Source organism: Amphiprion ocellaris, chromosome 22, assembly GCF_022539595.1.
Source record: "Amphiprion ocellaris isolate individual 3 ecotype Okinawa chromosome 22, ASM2253959v1, whole genome shotgun sequence".
Taxonomy (NCBI): Eukaryota; Metazoa; Chordata; class Actinopteri; family Pomacentridae; genus Amphiprion; species Amphiprion ocellaris.
Window position 1 is genome coordinate 25838533 of NC_072787.1, and position 24524 is coordinate 25863056.

The 24524-nt window shown below is 38.5% G+C and overlaps 1 protein-coding gene across 2 annotated transcripts in view; it reads right to left on the reverse strand.

Annotated features, from left to right (window-relative positions):
- Positions 1–24524, reverse strand: part of adgrg2a (adhesion G protein-coupled receptor G2a) — a 39144-nt gene that overhangs the window by 3769 nt on the left and 10851 nt on the right. For both annotated transcript variants that reach the window (XM_055007351.1, XM_055007350.1), the window contains 26 exons: positions 24011–24133; positions 23884–23931; positions 23728–23801; positions 21729–21824; positions 21606–21643; positions 21390–21526; positions 17315–17426; positions 17180–17238; positions 17044–17091; positions 15630–15697; positions 14818–14858; positions 14686–14722; positions 14534–14568; positions 12895–13022; positions 12691–12808; positions 6035–11595; positions 5804–5922; positions 4695–4831; positions 4448–4604; positions 2764–2919; positions 2458–2580; positions 2278–2323; positions 2086–2189; positions 1807–1931; positions 1408–1676; positions 1211–1310 (listed from right to left, as the gene is read on the reverse strand). In XM_055007351.1, the coding sequence (XP_054863326.1) occupies positions 1211–1310; positions 1408–1676; positions 1807–1931; positions 2086–2189; positions 2278–2323; positions 2458–2580; positions 2764–2919; positions 4448–4604; positions 4695–4831; positions 5804–5922; positions 6035–11595; positions 12691–12808; positions 12895–13022; positions 14534–14568; positions 14686–14722; positions 14818–14858; positions 15630–15697; positions 17044–17091; positions 17180–17238; positions 17315–17426; positions 21390–21526; positions 21606–21643; positions 21729–21824; positions 23728–23801; positions 23884–23931; positions 24011–24133 (8059 nt within the window). The remainder of the gene's footprint in view (positions 1–1210; positions 1311–1407; positions 1677–1806; positions 1932–2085; positions 2190–2277; positions 2324–2457; positions 2581–2763; positions 2920–4447; positions 4605–4694; positions 4832–5803; positions 5923–6034; positions 11596–12690; positions 12809–12894; positions 13023–14533; positions 14569–14685; positions 14723–14817; positions 14859–15629; positions 15698–17043; positions 17092–17179; positions 17239–17314; positions 17427–21389; positions 21527–21605; positions 21644–21728; positions 21825–23727; positions 23802–23883; positions 23932–24010; positions 24134–24524) is intronic.

A 24524-nucleotide genomic window follows, 5' to 3' on the forward strand; every position in this document is an offset into this window, starting at 1 on the left:
TAACTGCAAATTGTAAATTAGTAAAATTATAAATTTGAAATAATTTCTAGACCATGACAAGTTGTTTTGATCATAAAGTAAAATATGATACTGCTCATTGTTCTTTTGTCATTTTGTGTCTCATTTTATGTAATATTTTGTCTTGTTTTTGTTGTTTCTTGTCTTTTTTGTCTGACTTTTGTTTGTCTCATGTTTTGTCATTTTCTAATTTTTCTCATTTTCTGTTTCCTTTTAGTCTTGCTTGTGTTTTTTGGCTTATTTTGTCATTTTGTGTTTTGCTTTACTCATTGTTTTGTGCATTGTTTTTGTCATTTTGTGGGTTTTTTTTGTCTTGCTTGGCTTTGTCTGTTTTTTTATGTTTCTCGCTTTTGTTTTTTTGTGTCTCGTTTTTGTCATTTCATGTCTCATTTTTGTAATATTTTGTCTTGTTTCTGTTGTTTTTTTAATCTTTTTTGTCTGACTTTTGTCGTTTGTCTCGTTTTGACGTTTTCTTTCTCGTTTTTGTGGTTTCTTGCCTTTTTTTGCCTGGTTTTTGTCATTACAAGTCCAAAAATCTGTAAAACAATCATTCCAAATTTAACTCATTTAGTGAAAAAAAAGACAGTTTCACTGCTTAAGCTCAAAGAAAAGAGCTACAAATGCTGATTTAGATTCAACACTATAAACGGAACACAGTAAAGTAGATTGTTTGTCACCTCCCAGTGGCCAAATACTGCAATGGCAGGAATAATGGCAGCAGAAATGTTTAAATGTTCTGTTGACAAAAACCGAAAATCTAACTACTATGTCAAATTTTTGAAAATGTTCTATACTAAATTGTTTCACATATTGGCAGCAGACATTTTTAGAATGCTTACACCTATTTGCACCTCTGCTTTCACCCCTTAGAGTTATAAATGTACTAAAAAATAAAATGAGAAGTATGAAAAGATCTTGTATTTTGTAAACTACATTGTTTCACACATCAGCAACCAACATTTTTAGAATGCTTGGATCTATTTGTACCTCAGCTTCTACCATTTAGAGTTTTATATGCATTATAAATAAAACAGGAGCTATGAAAATATCTTGTACTTTCATAAGTGTGTTGAAAACTAACTTTTTCTTGTTTGTTTTTTTCTATCATATGTTGTTTGGGAGGAAACTGTGGAGAAAAGTTGCAGTTTTGTCTCCAAATACCAAAAATAATGACAATTTCTGTATAACTTACAAGTCATCTGAAGTGCCATCTGTGTATTTTCCATATGTAACCAGACCATAGTTGTTTTTGTCCACTGATATCACAATAATCACCACAATCAGAGGAATACCTGCAAACAACAACAATTGAACAAATATAAAAATGAATACATTGTAGTGAGTAATTTGTGCAAAGAGATGTCTGGAGTTGAGTTTGAAGGTTCCTACCCCAGCCCATCAGGGAGAACTTCAGCATGTAATTTCCCACGTATGGCGTGAACACTCGCACGATGCTCAGGTACATGTGCAGGGCCTCAAGCCCCGCCCAAGTGAATGATGTCAGCAGGAAGTAGTGCAGGAAGAAGGCGGTGCTGATGCACAACCCGACAGCTGGGTAGAGCGCCAGCCAGCCGTCCAGCAAGAAGACCAGGTTGAGGAAGAGGAGGGACAGGCAGAGCTGGACCAGGATCTTGGATGGAATATCTCTCAGAAGTTTACTGCAAAGAAGGAGGTCATGAAGCAACTTCTCAGGAATTTAAATATTCATTTTTGTCATCCAGATTGCACAAGTTAATCTCTTAGCTCAGCTTTAGGTGGTTTAAACTTAGTACAATGATGAATTCTTACTCAAATGAAAGATATGTCAGTAAAGTGACAGAAAGAAAGATGGCAGAGATTCCACAGCCGATGTAGGTGATGAAGGTAAGAATTTGTACATGTTGCCGATCAATTATTCCCTCTCTGGACAAATCCTGTATTGGGGATGAGGCACAAAAACACACTAACAGTGAACACAAACATAACTGCTGCCATTTTTATCAATTATATTTATTGTAATTCTAATTTTAAAACACGCCACGTTGGCACCACATTTCTATTTGCACTCAGATATGCAGAAACACTCGCCAGCAATATGGCAAAGGCTGTGAGATGGTTGCAGCTGCAGGTTGTGTCTACAGGTGTGGCGCTGACAACAAAGCAGCCGGCAGAGCTCCAGCCTCCTCCACCACCTAGACAATGGAAATGCCACACAAAAGAATACTTCAACCTGGGCCAGACTGGCTTTAAGCAGGCTGTGTTTGGCGTGAATGTACTCACCATTCATACTGAAGTCCCAAAATGCACAGGAAGCCACGTAGTTCCCCTAAAAAAACACGAGAACAAAGGAGTGGAAGGAAAAAAGGTGTGTTCAATCTTTGGACTGGTCATCTATGTGCAGATATTTGACAGAGAAAGTGGAGAAAAAAATGTAAATAATATGATTTTCATGTCACTCACAGGCACCGGGTTGATGTTTCGGATGGTAAACTCCATGTTTTCGGTGAGGTTGCTGATGGACAGATTGGCCACACTGGAGCCCAGAACTGCACTGACAATGGTTTGGTTGTCTAAAGCTGCATCCTGCAACAATAAAGGAAATATAATGTGACTTTGCATCTCATTCCAGCACACCTATTACTTTAAATGATCACTTATTATGTAATCTTTTGTCAAACAACTGCTAATGTTGAGCTTTGGGCTTAATTGAGTTGAAAACTATGAAGTAAAATCACGACAAATCCTCGTGTAGCAGCGACAGATTACCTGGAAGAATGAACTTCTCGTGTAGAAAGTGAACTGGACTCTGCTGGCCTGCTGCTGCTGCTCAGGACTGAGACCGGATGTGAGCGAAGAAGGTAAAAATACAGACCCAAGAGGAGACTCTGACCTCTTAAACTGGGACCTGCTGAGGGCACTGAGCTAGAAGCACATTAAAAAACAAGAAGGAAAATCAATAAATGCTAACAGGAAAGTCTGATTCATCTCTGTGAATGTTTGTCACTTTAAGCCTCTCTCTTATTTTCTTTTGTTTGCTTGTACAAGTGTTCATAGTCAGAGTCACCAAAGTCTCTCAATTGAGCCTGACAATAAAACTCCCACTTTTCATTTGTTCTGCTCCATTTGTGGGGAAAACTGCATTCCCAGGAATAGCAACAAAGAGCAATTTCACTCCGAGGGGCTTCAAATCAGCCGCTTTAATGGTGTCGGTGGTGGCGTTAAAGGACCCTGAAAAAGCAACTAGGACTAGATTTTAATATTATAGCCTGCATTAGGTGATGCTACAGGATAAAGGACAACACAGTGACTCTGAGTGAAACAGTTTCCCTAAATAGACATACTGCACTGAAATATGCCAATGAAATCACCAAAAACTGACAAAATCATCTACGTCCATACATCCAATCTCTCAGATATGAAAACAAAACCATCACACACCTGATTAGCTCTATAATATGCATATTTCATATAACTGCTGGTTGGTCTGAGATGCAGGACTTTAAAATGGATATATCTCTGTTTATGTGTAGAATATATACTAACCATGTAAGACTAAATTGAATGGAATATTAAATTAGCACTGTGTTTGTCTTATATTTTAAATTTTCATTGGTTTTGGTCTCATATTTAAACTCCAAATGTTGTGTTTTACTCCCTACTATCTGTACCTGATTGGATGACAAATCTTGATAATTTTGTTCATGCACTACCGTTCAAAAGTTTGGGGTCACACAGGCAATTTCATGTTTTCCATGAAAACTCCCACTTTTATCCATGTGCTAACATAACTGCACAAGGGTTTTCTAATCATCAATGAGCCTTTCAACACCATTAGCTAACACAATGTAGCATTAGAACACAGGAGTGATGGTTGCTGGAAATGTTCCTCTGTACCTCTATGGAGATATTCCATTAAAAATCAGCTGTTTCCAGCTAGAACAGTCATTTACCACATTAACAATGTTTACATTGTATTTCTGATTGATTTAATGTTGTCTTCATTGAAAAAAAAAAAGCTTTTCTTTCAAAAATGAGGACATTTCTACTTTTGAATGGTAGTGTACCTAAGGGAAGAGTTTAAAGAGCTCATATGCACATTTGCAGGGTTAGAAATCTATTTTGGGGGTCTACTAGAATACATTTCAAGGTGTTAAACTGCACAAAACACATTATGTTTCTCACACTTCACACAACGCAAGAGAGCGTACACAATCACTCCACAAGGCAGCAAATGTGCTACATGGTGATGTCAATATGCAACAGAAGAACAGCCTAGACATTCAAATAAAGCAATTCCAACGGATAAGGTGCAGCGCTTTCTGTGGAGGAGAAGATTTGTCCAAAAAAGTCATAGAACACACTGAAGGAAAAGGAAAACCCTCCAAAAACAAATATCTTCACACAAGGGATTGTGTCATGAGGCCAGATGACTACATTCTGTGTGAGTTACCTGGACATTATCGGTGCTGAAAATGTTAGCGGAGGTCGCTGCAAAGTTGGTCCCATCCGTCGTCCTGACAGCCAGAACCAGTGAATTTGTGGAGAGGGTCTCTGAGTCACCGGTGACAACCAGCTTAAGACCCAGATTATCCACTGCTTGAATCAGCCTGTCAGCAAGATACACAACAGGGTCATTATACAAAAATGTAATTTGTACATGCATGAGTCTTTGTATGTGGGAGGCGTTTGATTTGAACCTGTTAGAAGATGCAGACAGCGCTGTTGAGTCGCCGTCCAACAGGTTGTTGATGGCGTCCAGGGCCTTTTGTCCCACTGACTTAGAGACAGAGGGGCTGTCCAGAAGTTTCTCCAAATTATCCACCAACTGTGCAATCTGCAACATCCATCAAACTATAGAATTTATCTCCAAAATGACAAATCAGACACTCAAAAGGTAACACAGTTGTTGTTCACATTTAAATGAAAAACACTTGTCAAGTTGTTCAAGACAGTATTGGTGTGTTAGAGCTTGTCACTCATTGTGTTTTTGGTTCCAAATAGACATATCAAATGCTGTCATTTTCACCTGAAACCAGTTACTAAGTATTCTGTTAACCCTCTGAAACCCAAACCCACTGCTGGGTTTGAAAGGCATATGTTCTTCTCTAAAATGAAGCCATTTATCATGGCAAGATATTATGAAACATCAGATTTTCAACTTTTCAATAGTCCTTGAATGTATCATCCATGACGTCACAAATTGTGACATTGAATTGTTGAATTGAAAGTTTCGGCATATGGGAGCATGTACAGGCAAGTTATACAGCACTTCCTGTTTCATAACGAAATGTTGAAATTCTGCTGGCTGCCATTTCCACGCCCTCTGACTTCTGTGGAGCATTTTGAAAACTTTTGATCACCCATGCCTGGTGTACATCCTGGCCACATTTGAGTTCTCTCAGGGTTACCGTTTGAGTCTAGAGCCTTTGAAAATGTCCAATCACTGGTCCAAATATGACACATAATTCAAAATGGCTGACTTCCTGTTGGGTTTTGGGCATGATTGCTTTAGATGTTTTTGCGAGTCTTCATAGCTCTAGGTGACATGCACTGGTGGTAGTTCCTGTTTGAAATTTTCCAGGTGGCACTATTGAACCATTTTGGCACACACCTATGCAATGCCCCTGAAATATAACACTTTCATGGGTCCTGGTCTATGTGCAAATTATTGCAAGTTATAAAGTAGTTTTTGTCCTTCAAATTCGCAATTCAAAAGCCAGTAAAAGAAAAAAAAAGAAGAAACCCATGGATTTCACTGGTCTAATTAGGTAGACCAATGTACAGTTCAGCAGATCAGTATCTTCACCTCAGAGGAGTTGAGCTGAGACGCATCCTGTGTTTGATCCAACAGCTGGTTTGCTTCTTCCTCTTGTTGTTGTTGTTGTTCGCTTATGGTTGTCTCTGGGATGGTTGTGGAACTAGCCTCTGCACGTCGACAAAGAAAATCCTCAAATTATGCTCGATGTCTTAATGCTGTTCTATTTTGGTCTGCTAAACCTCCCAGTGCAGCTTCAACCAGACTGTGAACTTTACGTACCAGTTACTGTGGTGGTTGTGGTTGTGCTGGTGAGAGCAGTGGTTGGGAGAGTAGTAGTGCTGTCTATCTGGGCTGGACCGGCCGTCGTTGTTCTGGTGGTTGTAGCTGCATTTGTAGTGTCAACAAGGGATGCATTTGCTGTTGTTGTTAAATTGCTCTCTGGTCCTTGGGTTGCTTGGGTGGTGGTGGTGGAAGCTGTGGTAGGGCTGTTGTCATTTCTGTCCACTGTTGTGGCATCAGTCACACCCGCAGTGGTGTGATTTGTAGTCTGGTTGTTCAGTGGAGCTGCTGTTGTTTCACTGATTTGTGAAGTAGTGCTTGACACTGTAGTGTTGTTATTAGGAGCTGTAGTTGTCCGATTCTTGCTGGGTGTAGTTGCATTGTGCACTGTTGTGTGATTGTTGCTGGGTGTAGTTGCATTGTATGTTGTAAGATTGTTGCTAGGTGTAGTTGCATTCTCTGTTGTGTAATTGTTGCTAGGTGTTGTTGAATTGTGTGTTGTTGTAAAATTGCTGATAGGGGTAGTTGCATTGTTTGTTGTTGTGTAATTGTTGCTAGGTGTTGTTGCATTGTATGTTGTTGTAAGATTGTTGCTAGGTGTAGTTGCATTGTTTGTTGTTGTGTAATTGTTGCTAGGTGTAGTTGCATTCTGTGTTGTAAAATTTCTGCTAGGTGTAGTTGCATTCTGTGTTGTAAAATTGCTGCTAGGTGTAGTTGCATTGTTTGTTGCTGTGTAATTGTTGCTAGGTGTTATTGCATTGTATGTTGTGGTAAGATTGTTGCTAGGTGTCGATGTATTGTATATTGTTGTAAGATTGTTGCCAGGTGTCGTTGCATTGTATGTTGTTGTAAAATCTTTGCTGAGTGTCGTTGCATTGTATGCTGTGGTAAGATTGTTGCTAGGTGTAATTGCATTGTTTGTTGTTGTGTAATTGTTGCTAGGTGTTGTTGCATTGTATGTTGTGGTAAGATTGTTTCTAGGTGTAGTTAAATTGTATGTTGTTGTGTAATTGTTGCTGGGTGTAGTTGCAATGTGTGTTGTCTCATTGCTAGGTGTCGTTGCATTGTTTGTTGTGGTAAGATTGCTGCTAGGTGTAGTTGAATAGTATGTTGTATTATTGTTGCTGGGTGTAGTTGCATTGTGTGTTGTGACATCGTTGCTGGGTGTTGTTGCATTGTTAGTTGTAAAATTGTTGCTAGGTGTAGTTGCAATGTTAGTTGCTGTAAAATTGCTTTTGGGTGTAGTTGAACTGTATGTTGTTGCAAGATTGTTGCCAGGTGTAGTTGAGTTGTATGTTGTGTTATTGTTGCTGGGTGTAGTTGCATTGTGTGTTGATGTAACATCATTGCTAGGTGTTATTGCATTGTTAGTTGTAAAATTGTTGCTAGGTGTAGTTGAACTGTATGTTGTTGCAAGATTGTTGCCAGGTGTAGTTGCATTGTTTATTGTTGTATAATTGTTGTCAGGTGTCATTGAAATATTGCCTGGTGTAGTTGGAGAGGTTGTATCTGTACTCACTGTTGTGTTACTTGTGACTGAACTGTTGTGTAGTGTCCTGTTTCTGTTTTCTGCAGTTACATTGTGCACAGTTGTGTAATTGATAGTGGCTGTTGTATGATTGTTGGCAGGTGTGAGAGTGGGAGAAGGTGTGGTTGTAGTTACATTGTATGTTGTAATAAAATTGTTGCTGGGTGTCGTTGCATTGTTTGTTGTTGTAAAATTGTTGCTAAGTGTAGTTGAACTGTATGTTGTTGCAAGATTGTTGCTAGATGTAGTTGCATTGTTTGTTGTTTTATGATTGTTGTCAGGTGTCGTTGAAATATGCATTGTTGTGTAATTGTTGCCTGGTGTAGTTGGAGAGGTTGTATCTGTACTCACTGTTGTGTTACTTGTGACTGAACTGTTGTGTAGTGTCCTGTTTCTGTTTTCTGCAGTTACATTGTGCACTGTTGTGTCATTGTTAGTGGCTGCTGTATGATTGTTGGCAGGTGAAGTGGGATCAGGTGAAGGTGTAAATCCACTGGGTGTAGTTACATTGTATTTTGTTGTGTCACTGGAAGAGGGTGTAGCTGTGGTTACATTGTATGTTGTTGTTTCATTGGATAAATGTGTAGCTGTAGTTACATTCTGTGTTGTTGTGTCAGTGGTAGAAGGTGTGGTTGCAGTTACGTTGTAAGTTGTAATAAAATTGTTGCTGGGTGTCGTTGCATTGTTTGTTGTAAAATTGTTGTGAAGTGTAGTTAGATTGTTTGTTGTTGTATGATTGTTGTCAGGTGCCGTTGAAATATGCAGTGTGGTGTAATTGTTGCCTGGTGTAGCTGGAGAGGTTGTATCTGTACTAACTGTTGTGTTACTTGTGATTGAACTGTTGTGTAGTGTCCTGTTTCTGTTTTCGACAGTTACATTGTGCACAGCTGTGTAATTGTTAGTGGCTGTTGTATGATTGTTGGCAGGTGAAGTTACATTGTGAACAACTGTGTGACTGGGTGAAGATGTAAATCCTCCAGGTGTAGTTACATTATATTCTGTTGTGACACTGGGAAAGGGTGTAGCTGTGGTTAAATTGTATGTTGTTGTTTCATTGGATAAATGTGTAGTTGTTGTTACATTCTGTGTTGTGTCATTAGGAGAAGGTGCAGCTGTTATTATATTTTGTCTTGTTGAATCATTGGAAGACGGTCTAACTGTAGTTACATTGTACTCTGTTGTACCAGACAGTGTGGCTGTAGTTACACTGTGTGTTGTTGTGCTAGTGTGAGAAGTTGTAACTGTAGTTGCACTGTATGTTGTTGTGTTATTGATAGAAGGTGTAGCTGTACCAACATTGTGCGCTGTGCTATTGGGAAAAGGTGTGGCTGTAGCTACATTGTGTGTTGTTGTGTCATTGTGAGAACTTGAAACTGTAGTTGCATTGTGTACTGTTGTGTCAGTAGGTGTGAACACATTGGCTGTAGTTACATTGTGTGTTGTGTCATTGTTAGAAGGTGTAACTGTAGTTATATTGTATGTTGTGCTATTGGGAGAAGGTGTAGCTGTACCTACATTGTGTGTTGTGTCAATGGGTGTAAATTTCTTGGCTATAGTTACATTGTGTGTTGTTGTGTCATTGTTAGAAAGTGTTACTGTAGCTACATTGTGTGCTGTTGTGTTATTAGGAGAAGGTGTAACCGTAGTTACATTGTGGGCTTTGTCATTGTTAGAAAGTGCAACTGTAGTTACATTGTGTGTTGTTGTGTCATTAGGAAAAGTTGCAGATGTAGCTGCATTGTGTGTTGTTGTGCTATTGACAGGAGTAGCTGTACCAACACTGTGTGTTGTTGTGTCACTGAGTGGAAATACATTGGCTGTAGTGACACTGTGTGTTGTCATGTTGTTGATAGAAGTTGCAACTGTAGTTGCTTTGTATGTCGTTGTGTTATTGGGTCTAATTGCTTCAGATAAAGTTACATTGTGTGTTGTTGTGTTGTTGGTAGAAGTTGTAACTATAGCCACATTATGAGTTGTGTCATTAGGAGAAGGTGTAGCTGTAGTTATACTGTATGTTGTTGGGTCATTGGTAGAAAGTGTAGCTGTACCAACATTGTGTGTTGTGTTATTGAGGGAAGGTGTGACTGTAGTTACATTGTGTGTTGTTGTGTTATTGGGTCTAATGGCTTCAGCTGTAGATACATTGTGTGCTGTTGTGTCATTAGGAGAAGTTGCGACTGTAGTTGCATTGTGTGTTGTTGTGTCATTTGGAGAAGTTGCAGTTGTAGTTGCATTGTGTGTTGTGTTATTGTGTCTAATTGCTTCAGCTGTAGTTGCATTGTGTGTTGTTGTGTTATTGGGTCTAGTTGCTTCAGCTGTAGTTGCATTGTGTGTTGTTGTGTTATTGGGTCTAATTGCTTCAGCTGTAGTTGCATTGTGTGTTGTGTTATTGTGTCTAATTGCTTCAGCTGTAGTTGCATTGTGTGTTGTTGTGTTATTGTGTCTAATTGCTTCAGCTGTAGTTGCATTGTGTGTTGTTGTGTTATTGGGTCTAATTGCTTCAGCTGTAGTTACACTGTGTGCTGTTTTGTTTTGGACAGAAGATGTTGCTGTACCAACATTGTGTGTTGTCTTATTGGGAGAAGGTGTGGCTGTAGTTACATTGTGTGTTGTTGCGTCATTTGGAGAAGTTGCAGCTGCAGTTGCATTGTGTGTTGTTGTGTTATTGGGTCTAGTTGCTTCAGCTGTAGTTGCATTGTGTGTTGTTGTGTTATTGGGTCTAATTGCTTCAGCTGTAGTTGCATTGTGTGTTGTTGTGTTATTGTGTCTAATTGCTTCAGCTGTAGTTGCATTGTGTGTTGTTGTGTTATTGGGTCTAATTGCTTCAGCTGTAGTTGCATTGTGTGTTGTTGTGTTATTGGGTCTAATTGCTTCAGCTGTAGTTACACTGTGTGCTGTTTTGTTTTGGACAGAAGATGTTGCTGTACCAACATTGTGTGTTGTCTTATTGGGAGAAGGTGTGGCTGTAGTTACATTGTGTGTTGTTGCGTCATTTGGAGAAGTTGCAGCTGCAGTTGCATTGTGTGTTGTTGTGCCATTGTGAGGAGTTGTAACTGTAGTTGCATTGTGTGTTGTGTTGTTGGTAGAAGTTGTAACTGTAGTTGCATTGTATGTTGTTGTATTATTGGATCTAATTGCTTCAGCTTTAGTTACATTGTATATTGTTGTGGTATTAGGAGAAGTTGTAACTGTAGTTGCACTGTGTGTTGTGCTATTGTGAGAAGTTGTAACTGTAGTTGCATCGTGTGTTGTTGTGTTATTGGTAGAACGCGTAGCTGTAGCTGTTCCTACATTGTGTGTTGTTGTGTCATTAGGAGAATTTGTAACTGTAGTTTCATTGTGTATTGTTGTGTCATTGGCTCCACTTGCTTCAGCTGTAGTTACATTGTGTGTTGATGTGTTAGTAGGAGACGGTGTAACTGTAGCAACATTGTGTGTTGTGTCATTGTGAGAAACTGTAACTGTAGCTGCAGTGTATGTTGTGTTATTGGGTCTAATAGCTTCAGTTGCAGTTGCATTGTGTGTTGTGTTATTGATAGAAGGTGTAACTGTAGTTGCACTGTACTCTGTTGTTTGAGTGACAGAAGGTGTGGTTGTATCAGCTGTTGCGTGACTGGGAGACAGTGTTGAATTACTCAGAGCAGTTGTAGTGTTTTGTAATATCAGGTTGCCACCAGTAGTAGTGGTGCTTTCAGTGGGTGTCGCCACTGTTGTGTTATCAGTTCTGTTTTGTACAGTTGTGTTGTTAGAGATGGTCAAAGTCATGTTTTGCGAGATTATTTGGGTGGCAGGTTGTGTTGTCGAAGACTGTGTACTGCTTATTGTTGCATGTGCAGCTGTTGTATTTGGCAGCGCTGTTGCATTTTCAGATATTGAGTAAGTTTGTTCAGTGGTCACAGATGGTTGTGTAGATGTAGGATCTGTCGTGATGTTGCTGGTCAGTGTAGAAGGTTGTGCTGTGTTTGGATTTGCTGTGGAAGGCTCAGAAGGGCAGCTGTCAGTCAGAAGAACAGCAAAGGTCTCATTTGCCTCACTGTGGAAGTATGAAAAATAATCATTTATTTACTTTCATGTCTGATGCCTTGATACAGGTCAGTGATAGGAGTAATAATGATGAAACGCCCTTAAGTGATTTCCAAATAATTGTAAGTTATAAACCTATAAACCTGTCACAATACAAAATTTAGGGGAAAATTAACATGTTTTGCAATAAAACAACTGACAGAAACACATTTCAAAAAATGGCAAATTATGAGTCTAGAAAAAGTCTAGAAATTTATTAAAAATAGATTTTAACGAACAAAAAATCTTTTGTTAGTTTGGGTTCGTTTTTTTAGGATTAAAGGTCAATACTTCAGCTGTCAGTTTAAAATGATCTTTTTGAAACCATTTCATGTTTCAAATTGACTGAACATTTGGCCTCAGCGTGGTTTCATAGCAGTCGGTTAGCTTAGTTTAGCATAAAGAGCGCAAAAAGATGGAAACAACTGGCTTGGCTCTATCCAAAAGTAACAAAATCCGCCAAAGTCAAACAGCAAATCTAATTTATTTAATCTGTCCAAGAAATAATTAAAAAAATAAACTAATTGTGAAAGTAACACTCATGGATACACTATTTTCGATCCATTTTCTAATTTAACTCTCAGAAAAACAAAGACATTCCCATAAACGTCTCACTATACCTTTAATTTTCCTTCTAATTTGGTGGCCTAGCAACAATACATATCCTGTTGTCTTTTGTGTGCACTCAGTCACTGTGTTTGTGTTCAACAAAAATAAAAAAGATCCAGGAATTCTAACAAGCTACCAGCTCTATCCAGTTTGTTTGTTGGGAATCTGCATATTTCCCCTTCCATGTTCAAATATGCTGCTGACAGTGTTCGGTAAAGTCTCTCAGCCTGACTCATTTATTATGTGAATTCCTACATTACCCACAATGACTACAAACATATTTCACTTCTTTTATGTCCTCGTTGCACCAAAACAACCACATTTCTTTCTCTAACCACCAGAATGAGGCATGTTTTTCTCTCTGCTCAAACAACGTGCATAATGTAAATCCAAGAAAAATATTCCAGCATCAATTCTGTAAAACAACCATCACAGAAATGTTTTAAACATTTGTTACCACTGTAGCTGCGTGGGATCGGGTTGGCAAAAATCGTAGGTCGGCAGGTCACCGGTGACCCAAGTCAGGTTGGACGCCAACCAAGAACGAACAGACAAACCAGCAGGACCGCACACCACTGAGGAAACACAGAGCACTGTCAGTCAAGGTCATGAAAAATATACAGTACACTATATATTAAAGGGAGGAAACATGCAGACTGACTCAGGCGAGAGAGGGGGCCTTCGCTTGTCACAGATCTGGTTTCGTTAATTTTCTGTTGCACAAGTTGATTCAGGGAGCAACCATTGACGGGTCCAGACATCTCCAGTATCAGCATGCAGTTGTACAACCTGGAAACCAGCAGCATCATGGGTTAATTAAGATAAGACAAGATATGACATGACATGGCATGACAAGACAATCTAAGATAAGATATGAAAAGAAAAAACAAACAAGAAAAGACAAGATAAGACAAGTTAAGATAAGACGAGACAAGACAAGACAATCTAAAATAAGATATGACAAGACAAGACGAGGTAAGATAAGATATAATAAGACAAGAAGACAAGACAAGATACCACAAGCCAAAACAAGACAATATAAGATACAATATAACAAGACAAGACAAGATATGACAAGACAAGCCAAGTTAGGATAAGACAAGATAAGACAACCCTTTATTAATCCCACAGTGGAGACATTTACAGTGTTACAGCAGCAAAGATTGTGCAAACTTTTAGGAATGTAGAATGAAATTAAAAATAAACCAAAGAATAAAAGCACCCAAAGAGTGCAGTAAATCGTTGTATGATTCCTGACGGATGAAATCTTTAAACAATTTGTTGATATTATTGATAGAATAGAGTAGAATAGAATCGAACATCATTTCTGTCATTATACGAAGTACAACGACATTTTCAGAGCTGCTCCCTAAGTGCACTAACAATGTACACTATACAGCATTCTAAAAGTCTATAAAAGTCAAAAAGATACAATTACAATAGCAGCAGTGTTGTACTCAATATATATGAGTAGTGTTTGAGTACTGCACAGAAGTGAAGTGGTTATTTTTGCATCTGTATGAAGTAGTTCTACAGAATTTCATATATTAGTGGTATTAATGAACAGAAATACTGATAGTGTTATTATTGCACAGGTTATACCAAAGTAGGAAACTAAAGACATATCATATATCCTAGTGTATGTAGAAAAATAAATATTGCACAGGGTTTTTAACGTACAAGATACTCATCATTCACAGAATGTGTGTGCATTGTACCAAGAGAAGTGTGACAGTTTTTTGGGGAATGGTCTACTGGGAGCAGAGCTGGTTGTAAAGTCTAGGGTTAGAGTTAGTAATTTTCTGTGTCAGTGAGTTTCATTTCTGTCATCCGTGCCTCGCGTGTGAGCACACGACTACAGTCTGTAAACAGACCTTGGACCTGCGTGTTTGGCCGTATAAAGTATTTTACAGGTGTCTAACCAAACAGTGATGGAGTCTAGTTAAAGGTGTAACGGTCTGCAGCTGCTCTTATCTGCGTCAGTCAGAACGGGAAAAAAAACACAAGTTTACGTCTGTAGTAATGAAAAAGTGTGTCTATGAAAGATTTTAACATTCCTTGTAACAGAATATGTATGTTAAAAAATGTTTACAGCGTAGTCCAACAATACTATAGTATTGTTTCGACTTAATATGTTTGGTATATTTAAAATCCTTGTAAATCTCCTCTCATAGTTATTAATGCACCTGATTATATATTTTTAAAAATCTCCAAACATAATAGACTGAATAAAAGCCTGTTTTTGACATTTTCAGAGGCTCAGAGAGACGTAAAAGGCAAAAAGAAAGAAACACGTGTACCTCTGCGGTGTTTCCTGACATTCCAGATGAATACCCTGGATAAACAAAATAATAAACAAACATCTCTCAATCAACTGATTCATTAAAGATCAACATGAGTGAAGCTTCTACAGGGTTATAGATGACGTCAGACTGACAACAGTAAGACTTACCTGGTAGCGCTGCAATATATCTGAATAAGCCGTGCATCTGGGAACAAAGAATGGTTCATTTGTGGGAATTATCACCAAAACCTTCATCTGCATCAAAATATCAGCAGTAATATAAAATAATCAGTGACTTACTGTGACGGTGAGTCACACGAATTGTTTGCAGAGTATAAAAACTGTTAAAAAGGATTAGAAAGTCAGTAAAAAGCATAAATGCAGTCGGAGGTGTACAGAGTGTCCCTAAAGTCTGGACATGTAGGAAAGCTCATTAACTATAATTTTTTTGCTTCCTCAGATTAAATTTGGATTGTCAAAGAAGAGAGTTGAACGGGTACTTCTCAGTGGACGTCAAGGATGGACATATCGAAAGATAGGGTTGGGGTTAGGGAAATCTGGACCTACCCCCCTATTTGTCCACACGGCCTTTCCAATGAGCCTGCCCACGAGTCTCTAGGACGTCAGGAAGTGGGCATTACTTTGGATTTTTTTTTTATTTCTTCTGTATCTCGGGAATGGAAGGTTGCAGAGATTCGGGACCAAGACTGGCATGTTCAGCATGGCCAAATTATGTCAACGGATCACACTACCAAATGTCCAGGATGTTCAGTTTTGGGCGATATTTGCCAACATCACCCCCTTTAGTTTCTCTTTAGTTTCGGCTGATACATTTGGTGGGCCAGAACGGGGTTTGTCCATAACACTGCCCGTTTCTTGAAACTTTTTAACCACCTTCACCACTGGAAAAGCCAAATGGAATTTTCCTTGGATGACGTGCATTAAATTCATCTGCTATCTTTAGATATGTCCATCCTTCTCGTCAGCTTAGAAGTACTAGTTCAACTCTTTCTTCTTTCGACAAAACCATATTTAATCATAGTTGATGAGACTTCCTACGTGTCCAGACTTTAGGGACACGCGGTAGTTCAATCACGCTGTGCTGTACATACCAAGCTTCTGATGGAGGTAATATTAATAGCATCACTGTTCATGTTGATTCTTAAACCGTAAAAGTGGCCTGAGAAAACAAGAAAAAGATATCAAGGGCAGGGTGTCAGACAAATAATTACACTAATTTAGCTTTCCTCATGTGAGCTATATGTGAGGCTCAACATTACTCTAATGTCCTTCTGTTGAATATGAACATACAGCCAAGACATGTTATTTTATGGTTGTATCTGTAATGATATGAAATAGTGATCTACATTACTGTTCAAAAGCTTATGGTCACCCAGTCAATTTCATGTTTTCCATGAAAACTCACACTTTTATTCATGGCTAACAGAATTGTACAAGGTTACGTTATGTTGATTTCATTTTTTTAAAGTTACTGTCTCATATTTAATTGAAGAAATTCAACTTTTTCTTTCATCTTCTTCTGATTTATGTCATAACTGCACCATGTTTTTTTTTTTGTTTTTTTTTTTAAAGTAATTTTTTTGGCCTTTTATGAGCTTTATTGGATAGGTGCAGTGAGAGAGAGACAAGAAATGGGAGAAGAGTCAGGGGAAGACATGCAGCAAAGGGCCACTAGCAGGAATCGAACCCAGGCCAGCTGCATCGGGGACCAGCCCTGTACATGGGTCACCTGCTCAACACGTTGAGCTATACGGGCGCCCATAACTGCACCATGTTGCTGCATCATGCACGTTGTGTTGTTTCCATACAGGTGAAAGACTTTAATCCTCGTGTCGTCCTGTGTTTCACAATTGATCTGGTTTAAAGTTTGAAAATGTGCAAAAAATCTATTTTCACAGTGAAACTTCTCATGTCCACATTTTTCAACATTTTTGGGAAATCTTTGAACATTTTTGGTGGAAAAAAAGAAATGCTAAAAATGTTTCTTAAGAACATTCACAAAAAAATCAACCAAAATCCAGCAAATTTCACTGGACTTTGGTTGATTTTTTATGTGCATGTTCTTAAAGAAAATATTAGAAGTTTTACTGAAAAATATGTAATCACTTTAGATAGTTTTAGGATTTTTTGGGAAAATTTTTACTAATTTTTAAAAAATATTTACAAGAATTTTCTTGCCAAATTTGGGGGATTTTTTTAAATAAAACTTTTAAGGGAAATTTTGAAGGAATTATTGGAATTTTCTTCTTGAAGGTTTTGCAAATTTTCAGAAATTTGGGGAATTTTTTTGCTGAATTTTTGGATTTTTTTCAGACAAGGAAACAATACTTTTTGGTGCCTGTAAATGAAGACAACAGGAGGGTTAAATCGCAGTGAAAAATGACCCCGTTCAGAAACTGCTTGGGCTCCAGAAGGTAAAAGCCTGAATAACAAAGCTCACAGTGACACATTCAGCACCAACGTTATCTAACAATACTGACAGGATCTCCCGGCTTTTGTTCTCACCTGTAGAATTACAGAAAGCGGTGCAATCACAGAGGCGAGGTGCTCCACCTGCAGCACAGACAGACATGGTTAAAGCAGCAGAAGCCACAGTGAGCTGCAGTGAATAAGAAAGACTGTTTGTGTTTGACATTCTCACTGCTGCAGGAGTCTGTGCTGGTTAGCGGAGCTCGCTGGGAGTTTGGCTCTAAGAGGGAGCTGGAGAACAAGCACTGATGAGAAACACAGAGGCTGATTCTGTGTGCAAACAAAGGAAAACAGAGGCGCTGCTCACCATGTCAGCGTGGAGGACTTGTTTGACTGACAGATATCATCCAGAGGAGACGTGGACGTGCATCTCACAAACCCGCCACTAGAGGGATCCACATCCTCACACAGGTTCCTACCTGATGTGGACAACATCAAATGAGCAGTGTGAATATTTGCTCTAGCACTGGATTTTCTCACTGCCATCCACAGTAATTACAGCTAGAAGTAGAAGCTAGTAAGAGGAATAAGCACTGCTGTACTTTATCATGTCCTGTACTACACTCTATGGGTCATTCCAGAATTGGGGGACATTTGGACTTCAAAATTTTTGAAAAATAGACCTTTTACAATTTTCTGCTATATATTTATCAATAATAGGTAATAAACTATCAAAGGCTTGATTGGCTCAGCTTCCACATCAATGGCAGCATTTTTATTCCATGTTTTCTGTGTTGTTTGCTAACCCTACTCTAATCACAGTAACAGGGTTGCTAATCCATGCTAATGTGATCTTTTTCTCAGCAGTAGAAGCTAGATATTTAGCTGCTGTTTCTGCTGACCAAGAGGACAAACTGACTGATGGAAAACGGTCCAAAGAATTAGTCTGATCCTGATAATATGAGGTAGAGTGAGACATTAATGAAAAAAATAATACCAAAAAAAGTAGATTTAAATTTCATTTTAACTGTTTTATTTGAGATTCAGTTTGGTCATCAGGGGGGTGGGACAAGAGAAAAACAGCATTTTAGGGGGAACTCCAGACTTATTTGTTTTTAAAAAAGAATATTTTCAAACATTTTTTTCTCCTAGTTTTTTTTAGATTTGGCCTTAGGACAAGTACATTTACACAACAAGTGCATGTTTTAGTATTTTGTACAAATTTGATGGGTGGGACGTAAAATGTCCTCTAATTCATGAATGACCCGTATCCTGTCTTGCTGCTGCTGACTAAGCGGCTGACCACTGCTAATGCCCCCGTCTATCTTATGTTTTGTATGATATTTTCTTGTGTTTTTACTGTGTTTATGAAGTTTTTTTTTTTATTGTTTTTTATTGTTTGTTTATTGTGAACGGTTGTCTAACTGCTGCATTACAAATCGCCCTTCAAGGAACCAATAATAAAGTTGAAATGTCTCTAACAGCTCATTCCAGTGTTAACCTGCAGAAACCAGTCTGTCCCAGTTAAAAGTTGGCAGCAGCGACGTCTTAAACCAGCCTCTCCTGTGATCTGCTGTCACAGTCATTAACTGAGCTCGTTAAATGTCTCAGATGAAGACTCAAACATGTCAGTAATGATCATCCAAGCGTTTCATACAGTGGAGACGGATGCGAAATCCGTCTGCAGTAATGAGTCGACCGTCCAGCTGGCAGGAAAACATTCATTACCTACGCATTCTTTTTAAGGAAATGTTTTAATCAAATACTCAAAGGACACACTAAGTGTTGTTTTATTTTCAGTAAAGTTCCTGTAAAGTTAATATAATAGTATGGCATCAAAATATACAGGGGACCAACATTAAAAAAATGTTTTCCAGATGTTATCTTGGCCTCAGATGGCCTTTGAGTTACGTTGCTAACAGACAGACAAACAGACAAACCAACGCTGACAGTCCATAACCCCACCGTGTTGTTTGGCGGACCAATAAGTGCTTTAGGAATATTTTCATTTCTAGTAATGTTCCTACAAAGTTAATAGAATGTTTTACCATCAACATGGAACACAGATGATGTTCCATGATTACAAAGGAGGAATGCTGTCAAACAAGCGTTCAAAAAACATTTTCTAGAAATTATCGAGGCCTCGGGAGATTTTTATAAGATGTTCCAGTAATGAGATATAATAACGACACCAGCTGAAGTTGTTGTTGAGGGATTACATCATAGAACATTCTTCTATAAAACATTCTTACAATGTTCCTTAATAACAAAGGAAGAACATTATCAAGCCCTCAGAAGACAGAATGCTTTTTTTTACCTAACATTTTATAATGTTCCTTTAACGTAATTTATTAAAGTTAGAACATTTTGCCTTTTTGTTCTGCACAGCATTTTTATATAAAATGTTTCTACTGAAAAGAAAAACTTTCAAAACACCTTTCAGATGTTATTGAAAGCCACGGACATTTTAACAGAGGTACATTCGGGTTGTAATGTTCTGGGGATGTTTTGGGGACGCTGTTGAGGAACACATTATAGAATGTTCTTCTTTTTGACATTTCTACAATAATAAAAAGGTAAGATGTTCTCAATGCAACATTCAAAAAACATTTAAGATGTTACTGAAACCTTAGGTGACAAAACATTCTTTATAAATCGAACTAAAAGAAAACTTTCCATTGAGAATAAACGTAGAACTTGGAGGAACTTCTTCAAAGCATTTTAGGAACAGAAAAAATCCAGCTGGGTGTCTAGTGGTTTAAGATGCAGTAGGTTTAAGGTTAGGTTCCACATGCTTTGGACTATGAGTGACATACATACATGTCCAGCTGTTTTTTATTTTCAGTGCATTCACAGGTGCATTTGCAAAGCCTGTGTGCAGTTTGCATGTTTGGTGTGTTCACAATGGTACGACTCTGAGGGAAATGCAAACTAATTCTAAAGTCTCTGTGGACAAACAGCTTTTTAATACAGCTGAATTCTCAGTAAAGCTGTTCTCATTTACATAGTTTTCTGCTTCATTTGTCAGAAAAGGGAAACAAATATGGCATAGTGAATGAACATTGGCTCATTAGGACTAGAGTCATTTCATAGCCGCTGCTCTGCAATGCTAATAATACTGATTTAACCACTGTAACACCATGTCTAAAGAAACTCATCATACAAATAAAATAAAAACAGACGCTGTGCTGTGAATTGTGCAATCGTTTGATGATAAAAAGCTTTAAAAGTGATTTAAAGTCCTAATTTCAAACACTAATTACTCTGCCAAGGAATGTGGAGGAGTTATGTGATGATCGCCGTTGGGTTGTCTGTCTGTCTGTCTGTCTGTCTGTCTGTCTGTCTGTCTGTCTGTCTGTCTGTCTGTCTGTCTGTCTGTCTGTCTGTCTGTCTGTCTGTTAGCAACATTACTCAAAAACAAATTAAGGGATTTGGATGAAATTTTCAGGGAAGGTCAGAAATGATACAAGGACCAAGTGATTAGATTTTGGCAGTGATGCAGCTTATAGTCTGGATCCACAGATTTGTTAAAGCTTCTCTATCATTGCGAGATAGTGGCATGGCATCACTGTAACCATGACAACATGTGAACACTACTTCAGCTGCCTGCTGATGTTCACATGATTGTGATCCTACTACAAATCCACCACTGTGGACTTACTAGGACATATCCATCGGCAATGATACAAGGAACAACTGATTAAACTGTGGGGATGTTTCTGAGTCCCATCAATTCTGGTCGCCTGCCACGTATTTAGGTGAACAGATTCAGTATCCGTACATAACGTACACATGTATAACACACACCTGTGCTCATCACAAGGTCATTTTGTTTGTGGGTACATCTATATTAAATGGCCACATTCTATGTTGTCGTGATTTGTGATCATCAATAACTAATAAACAAATGCTGCATTTCTAAAAAAAAATATGCTGCATTTCTGACAATGCCATATGGGAGAATGAACAGCCTTGGTGGAGTACTGCCACCTGTGTCACCTGACAGTGTTTTGCTCCATATTGTCAATCACCAACATAGAGCGTTTTCTTCCTGATGGGGGCGTGGACAGCAGCAGCTATGACAAACCATTTCAAACGGGCCTAAAACCCAGGCTAATACAGTAGAAAATGAACCTGAAAAACTGAAAGATGCATTCTGGCAACATGTGAGACTATGAATAATTTGGTGAGAAGTGGCACAAAATAAAAACTTTATCACTTTTAACATTTTCAGGTGCAGCTTAAGCTTTGTTTACATCACAAATTGCAAATGCAGGCTTTTGTTTTTGTAATTATCACTTGAGAAACACAGAAATTGTTTACATTTTCCAGCATCTATCTGCAGTTTATGAGCTCCAAAAATGACTAATTGTTTCTTGAAACATTGATTGCGTGTCTGCATTAAACAGGACTGGTGAAGTGACTGATTGATAAGCGCTCACCGACTCTCTCCACCTCCCCGATGATTCTCGCTCGCATTCGTTCTCCAGCTTGCTGCAGTGCAGAGACTCCGGCTCGCTGCAGATCACACGCTGAGACAGCATGACTGAGCAGCAACAGCACATCGCAGCTTGTCTGGCTGAAAACACAAGTATTCACCGTGAGGACCTGACATGCATGCAGCCGTCACACTCTTACAGCCCCTGACACGCTCTTACCTTATATTGATTTTTGCACTGCAGGACACCTCTGCTACCTGTGAAGAAAGAAGGGCAGAGCTGCAGAGAGATTTTTACTGTGAAGCGTGAAAAAGGTGTTGCCAGTTTGTGGAGCAGACTGACCTGAAGTTGTCTGTCACCCTGACAGAAATCCATAAAGCTTGTTACCGCTTGTGCTGCATCACCGCCGTCAGTGTGACAAACAAACGCTTCTGACACCTGAGTGAAAGATGGAGGGGGAGAGCAGACAAATGCTGATGCTTTGTGGGAGGTGATGGAGCTTTGACACATGCAGGTTAAATAGAAGGAGAGCAACACATGTTTTTGTTGCATCAGCTGAAGGATGATAAAGTGCAGAAAGTCGCTCATTTTACATGAAATTTCTTCAATTTCATGGGACAAAAGAGCCACAAATGCAGTCTGGTCCCATGAAATTGAAGACATTTCATCCTACTTGCCAGGAAGACACCGACTGTTTGAGGTCTGACACTTCCACATGACATCAGGTCATAATTTTTAATATGTGGTTGTATTTCTTTTGAAGTTTGTATTACAGCTCTTACAGATAATGCCTGAAGACTTTCAGTACATAAGCAAACAAATCTTCAAACCCACTTCCTGATTACCATTATGAGCCCAGTGTTCTGTGGGCTCTTTGTACTGGATTTCCTGCTGCTGGATGAAACGACAATCATTGTGTTACTTCCTGATTGAAAGCTCACTGAAAGGCCACAGAAAACATAATGACACAATAATCCCTTTGCTATTCAGCGGTTTCTTTGCAATTAACCTTGAAAAAAGTAGGGCAAACTTTGTGTTGAAATGAAAAAAGCAGCTTCAAGCAGAGAAAATTTATGGTACTCAAAGGAATAATTCAATGTATGAATTATTATGAGCATTTTAATGATGATTGTAAAGATCTACTTCTGCCAGTGACATAAGATACATTAAAAGTCACAATAACAATAAAAGATCATCATGGTAGGTTAAAACATTTACAGACATCAAACAAGATATCTGTAGATGCCATCAAACAAGATATCTGTAGATGTCATCAAACATCAAACAAGGTATCTGTAGATGCCATCAGTCATCAAAGAGAATATCTGGAGATATCAAACATCAACAAGATATCTGGAAATGTCATCAGACATCAAACAGGATATCTGGAGATCTCAGTCGTCACATCTTGCTTCTATCTAAAAATGTGCTTGTTGTATCTGCATTGTAAACACTGAATATCTTCTACATTATCCAAAAATTTGTTGGTCTTTGTATAAAAAAAGGTGATGCTTTCAGTATAGTGCCATCAAAATATGGACCTAAGCACCTACCAACGCTTAAGATTCAAGCCACTGTTTCACTTCAAAGCCAGTGTACAAATTGAGCATAAATTAAACAAAAACAATGACAATTACGTGTGTGTATATATCTATATATCACATCTCCTTAAACACAGAAAATCTATCATCGCTATTGTTTAATTACTAGCAATTACTAGGTTTAGGGCACTAAATGAGTTGCCCACATAAAGTCCCTTAGAAGTATTTTATTATTTTAAAAATGGTCTTTTTTATCATAAAGACAGCACTACATTACATTCTACTTTTTTAACTTAAATATTTGGTTGTTGTTTGCTTATATTACATATAAATGCACCTCACATTGAGTTAGCCAGATATTTTGGGGATTTCTTCTATACTACTATTCTTCTTCTTTCTCCTCAATCTCATAAACAGAAACCAGTTTTATTTTTCTGGCAGAGAGGGCCTAATAAACCTGCATTATTGTCCCAGAGGTTAAGAATCGACAGTGTCAGTAGAGTTGAGTAGAAATATTAAACCAGTTTAACTTCAAAGAAAGTTGGCAATGATGGGAATGGAGAAGCCAACAAGATGACAGTAAATAAAAGAGAAGACTGAGACACAGAAAGGTCAACAGTGCAGCATCATCACTCAGGAATCTGAACTTGTTCTACAGCTGTGAATCCAAGCCAATGTTATTCTGAGGTACATCTCTGGGCTGGAATGTGCTGCTCCTTCAAACTAATCCTGCGCCGGCAAAACCCGTTTGTGATGATGTGACAATTAAAATAATTACCCAAGGAAGCTTTCACTCTCACCAAATTGCGGACATCTTGTTCAGTCTTGTTGCCGTCTTCGGCCTCCACATTTATGGGCATCCAGTAGTAAGCACCTGCGGAAAGAAATGAAGTTTTAAGAACACAAACATGCCAGAATCAAACCCTCTGAATGGACAAAAGGAGGCGAGTTCTTACTTGTATTGGAGCAGAGTTGGCTGACGTTACAGCCTGACAGTGGAGATGCTAAAAGACGATAAAAACATCGAGTTTCTGGGTTGTTTCTTCTTATTGTAGCATTTACTGCATGTGCTTGTAGACTAACCTGATGAGAATGATGTTCCAGATGTGATTTGTGCAGGCAGAGTTGTGGTTGGTGATGTCTGGGTGCTTGCTGAGATGTGATTGGCCGGACTGGTGTTAGAGGACGGGATTAAAGATGGAATGTCTGTGGGTGAAATGAAAATAAAGTCAGAGGCCATGGATTCAAAAACTATGCTGTACAGATACTGGGCAAAACCTCAAGTTAACCAGATGTATGTGGAATATATCATGAATTACATCCATGACGGCGTCCATTTAAATCTTAAGGTTCAGCTTCTTCAGTGTGAAGGAAGAGATTTTTCCCCAATATTTCAAGCAAGATCACTTTTAATATGTCTCTCAACAGTGTGTTTCGGATAATCTGATTAAACTGTGGAACACATTCACCTTTCTTTTGCCATCTGACTTTTAAATTTAATTTAAATTAATCACATTGAAAAGATCCTTAAATATTTGTGATTTTTCAAATAATGTCCTTTTCATAATATTATCATAACCACCATAAATTCTGAACA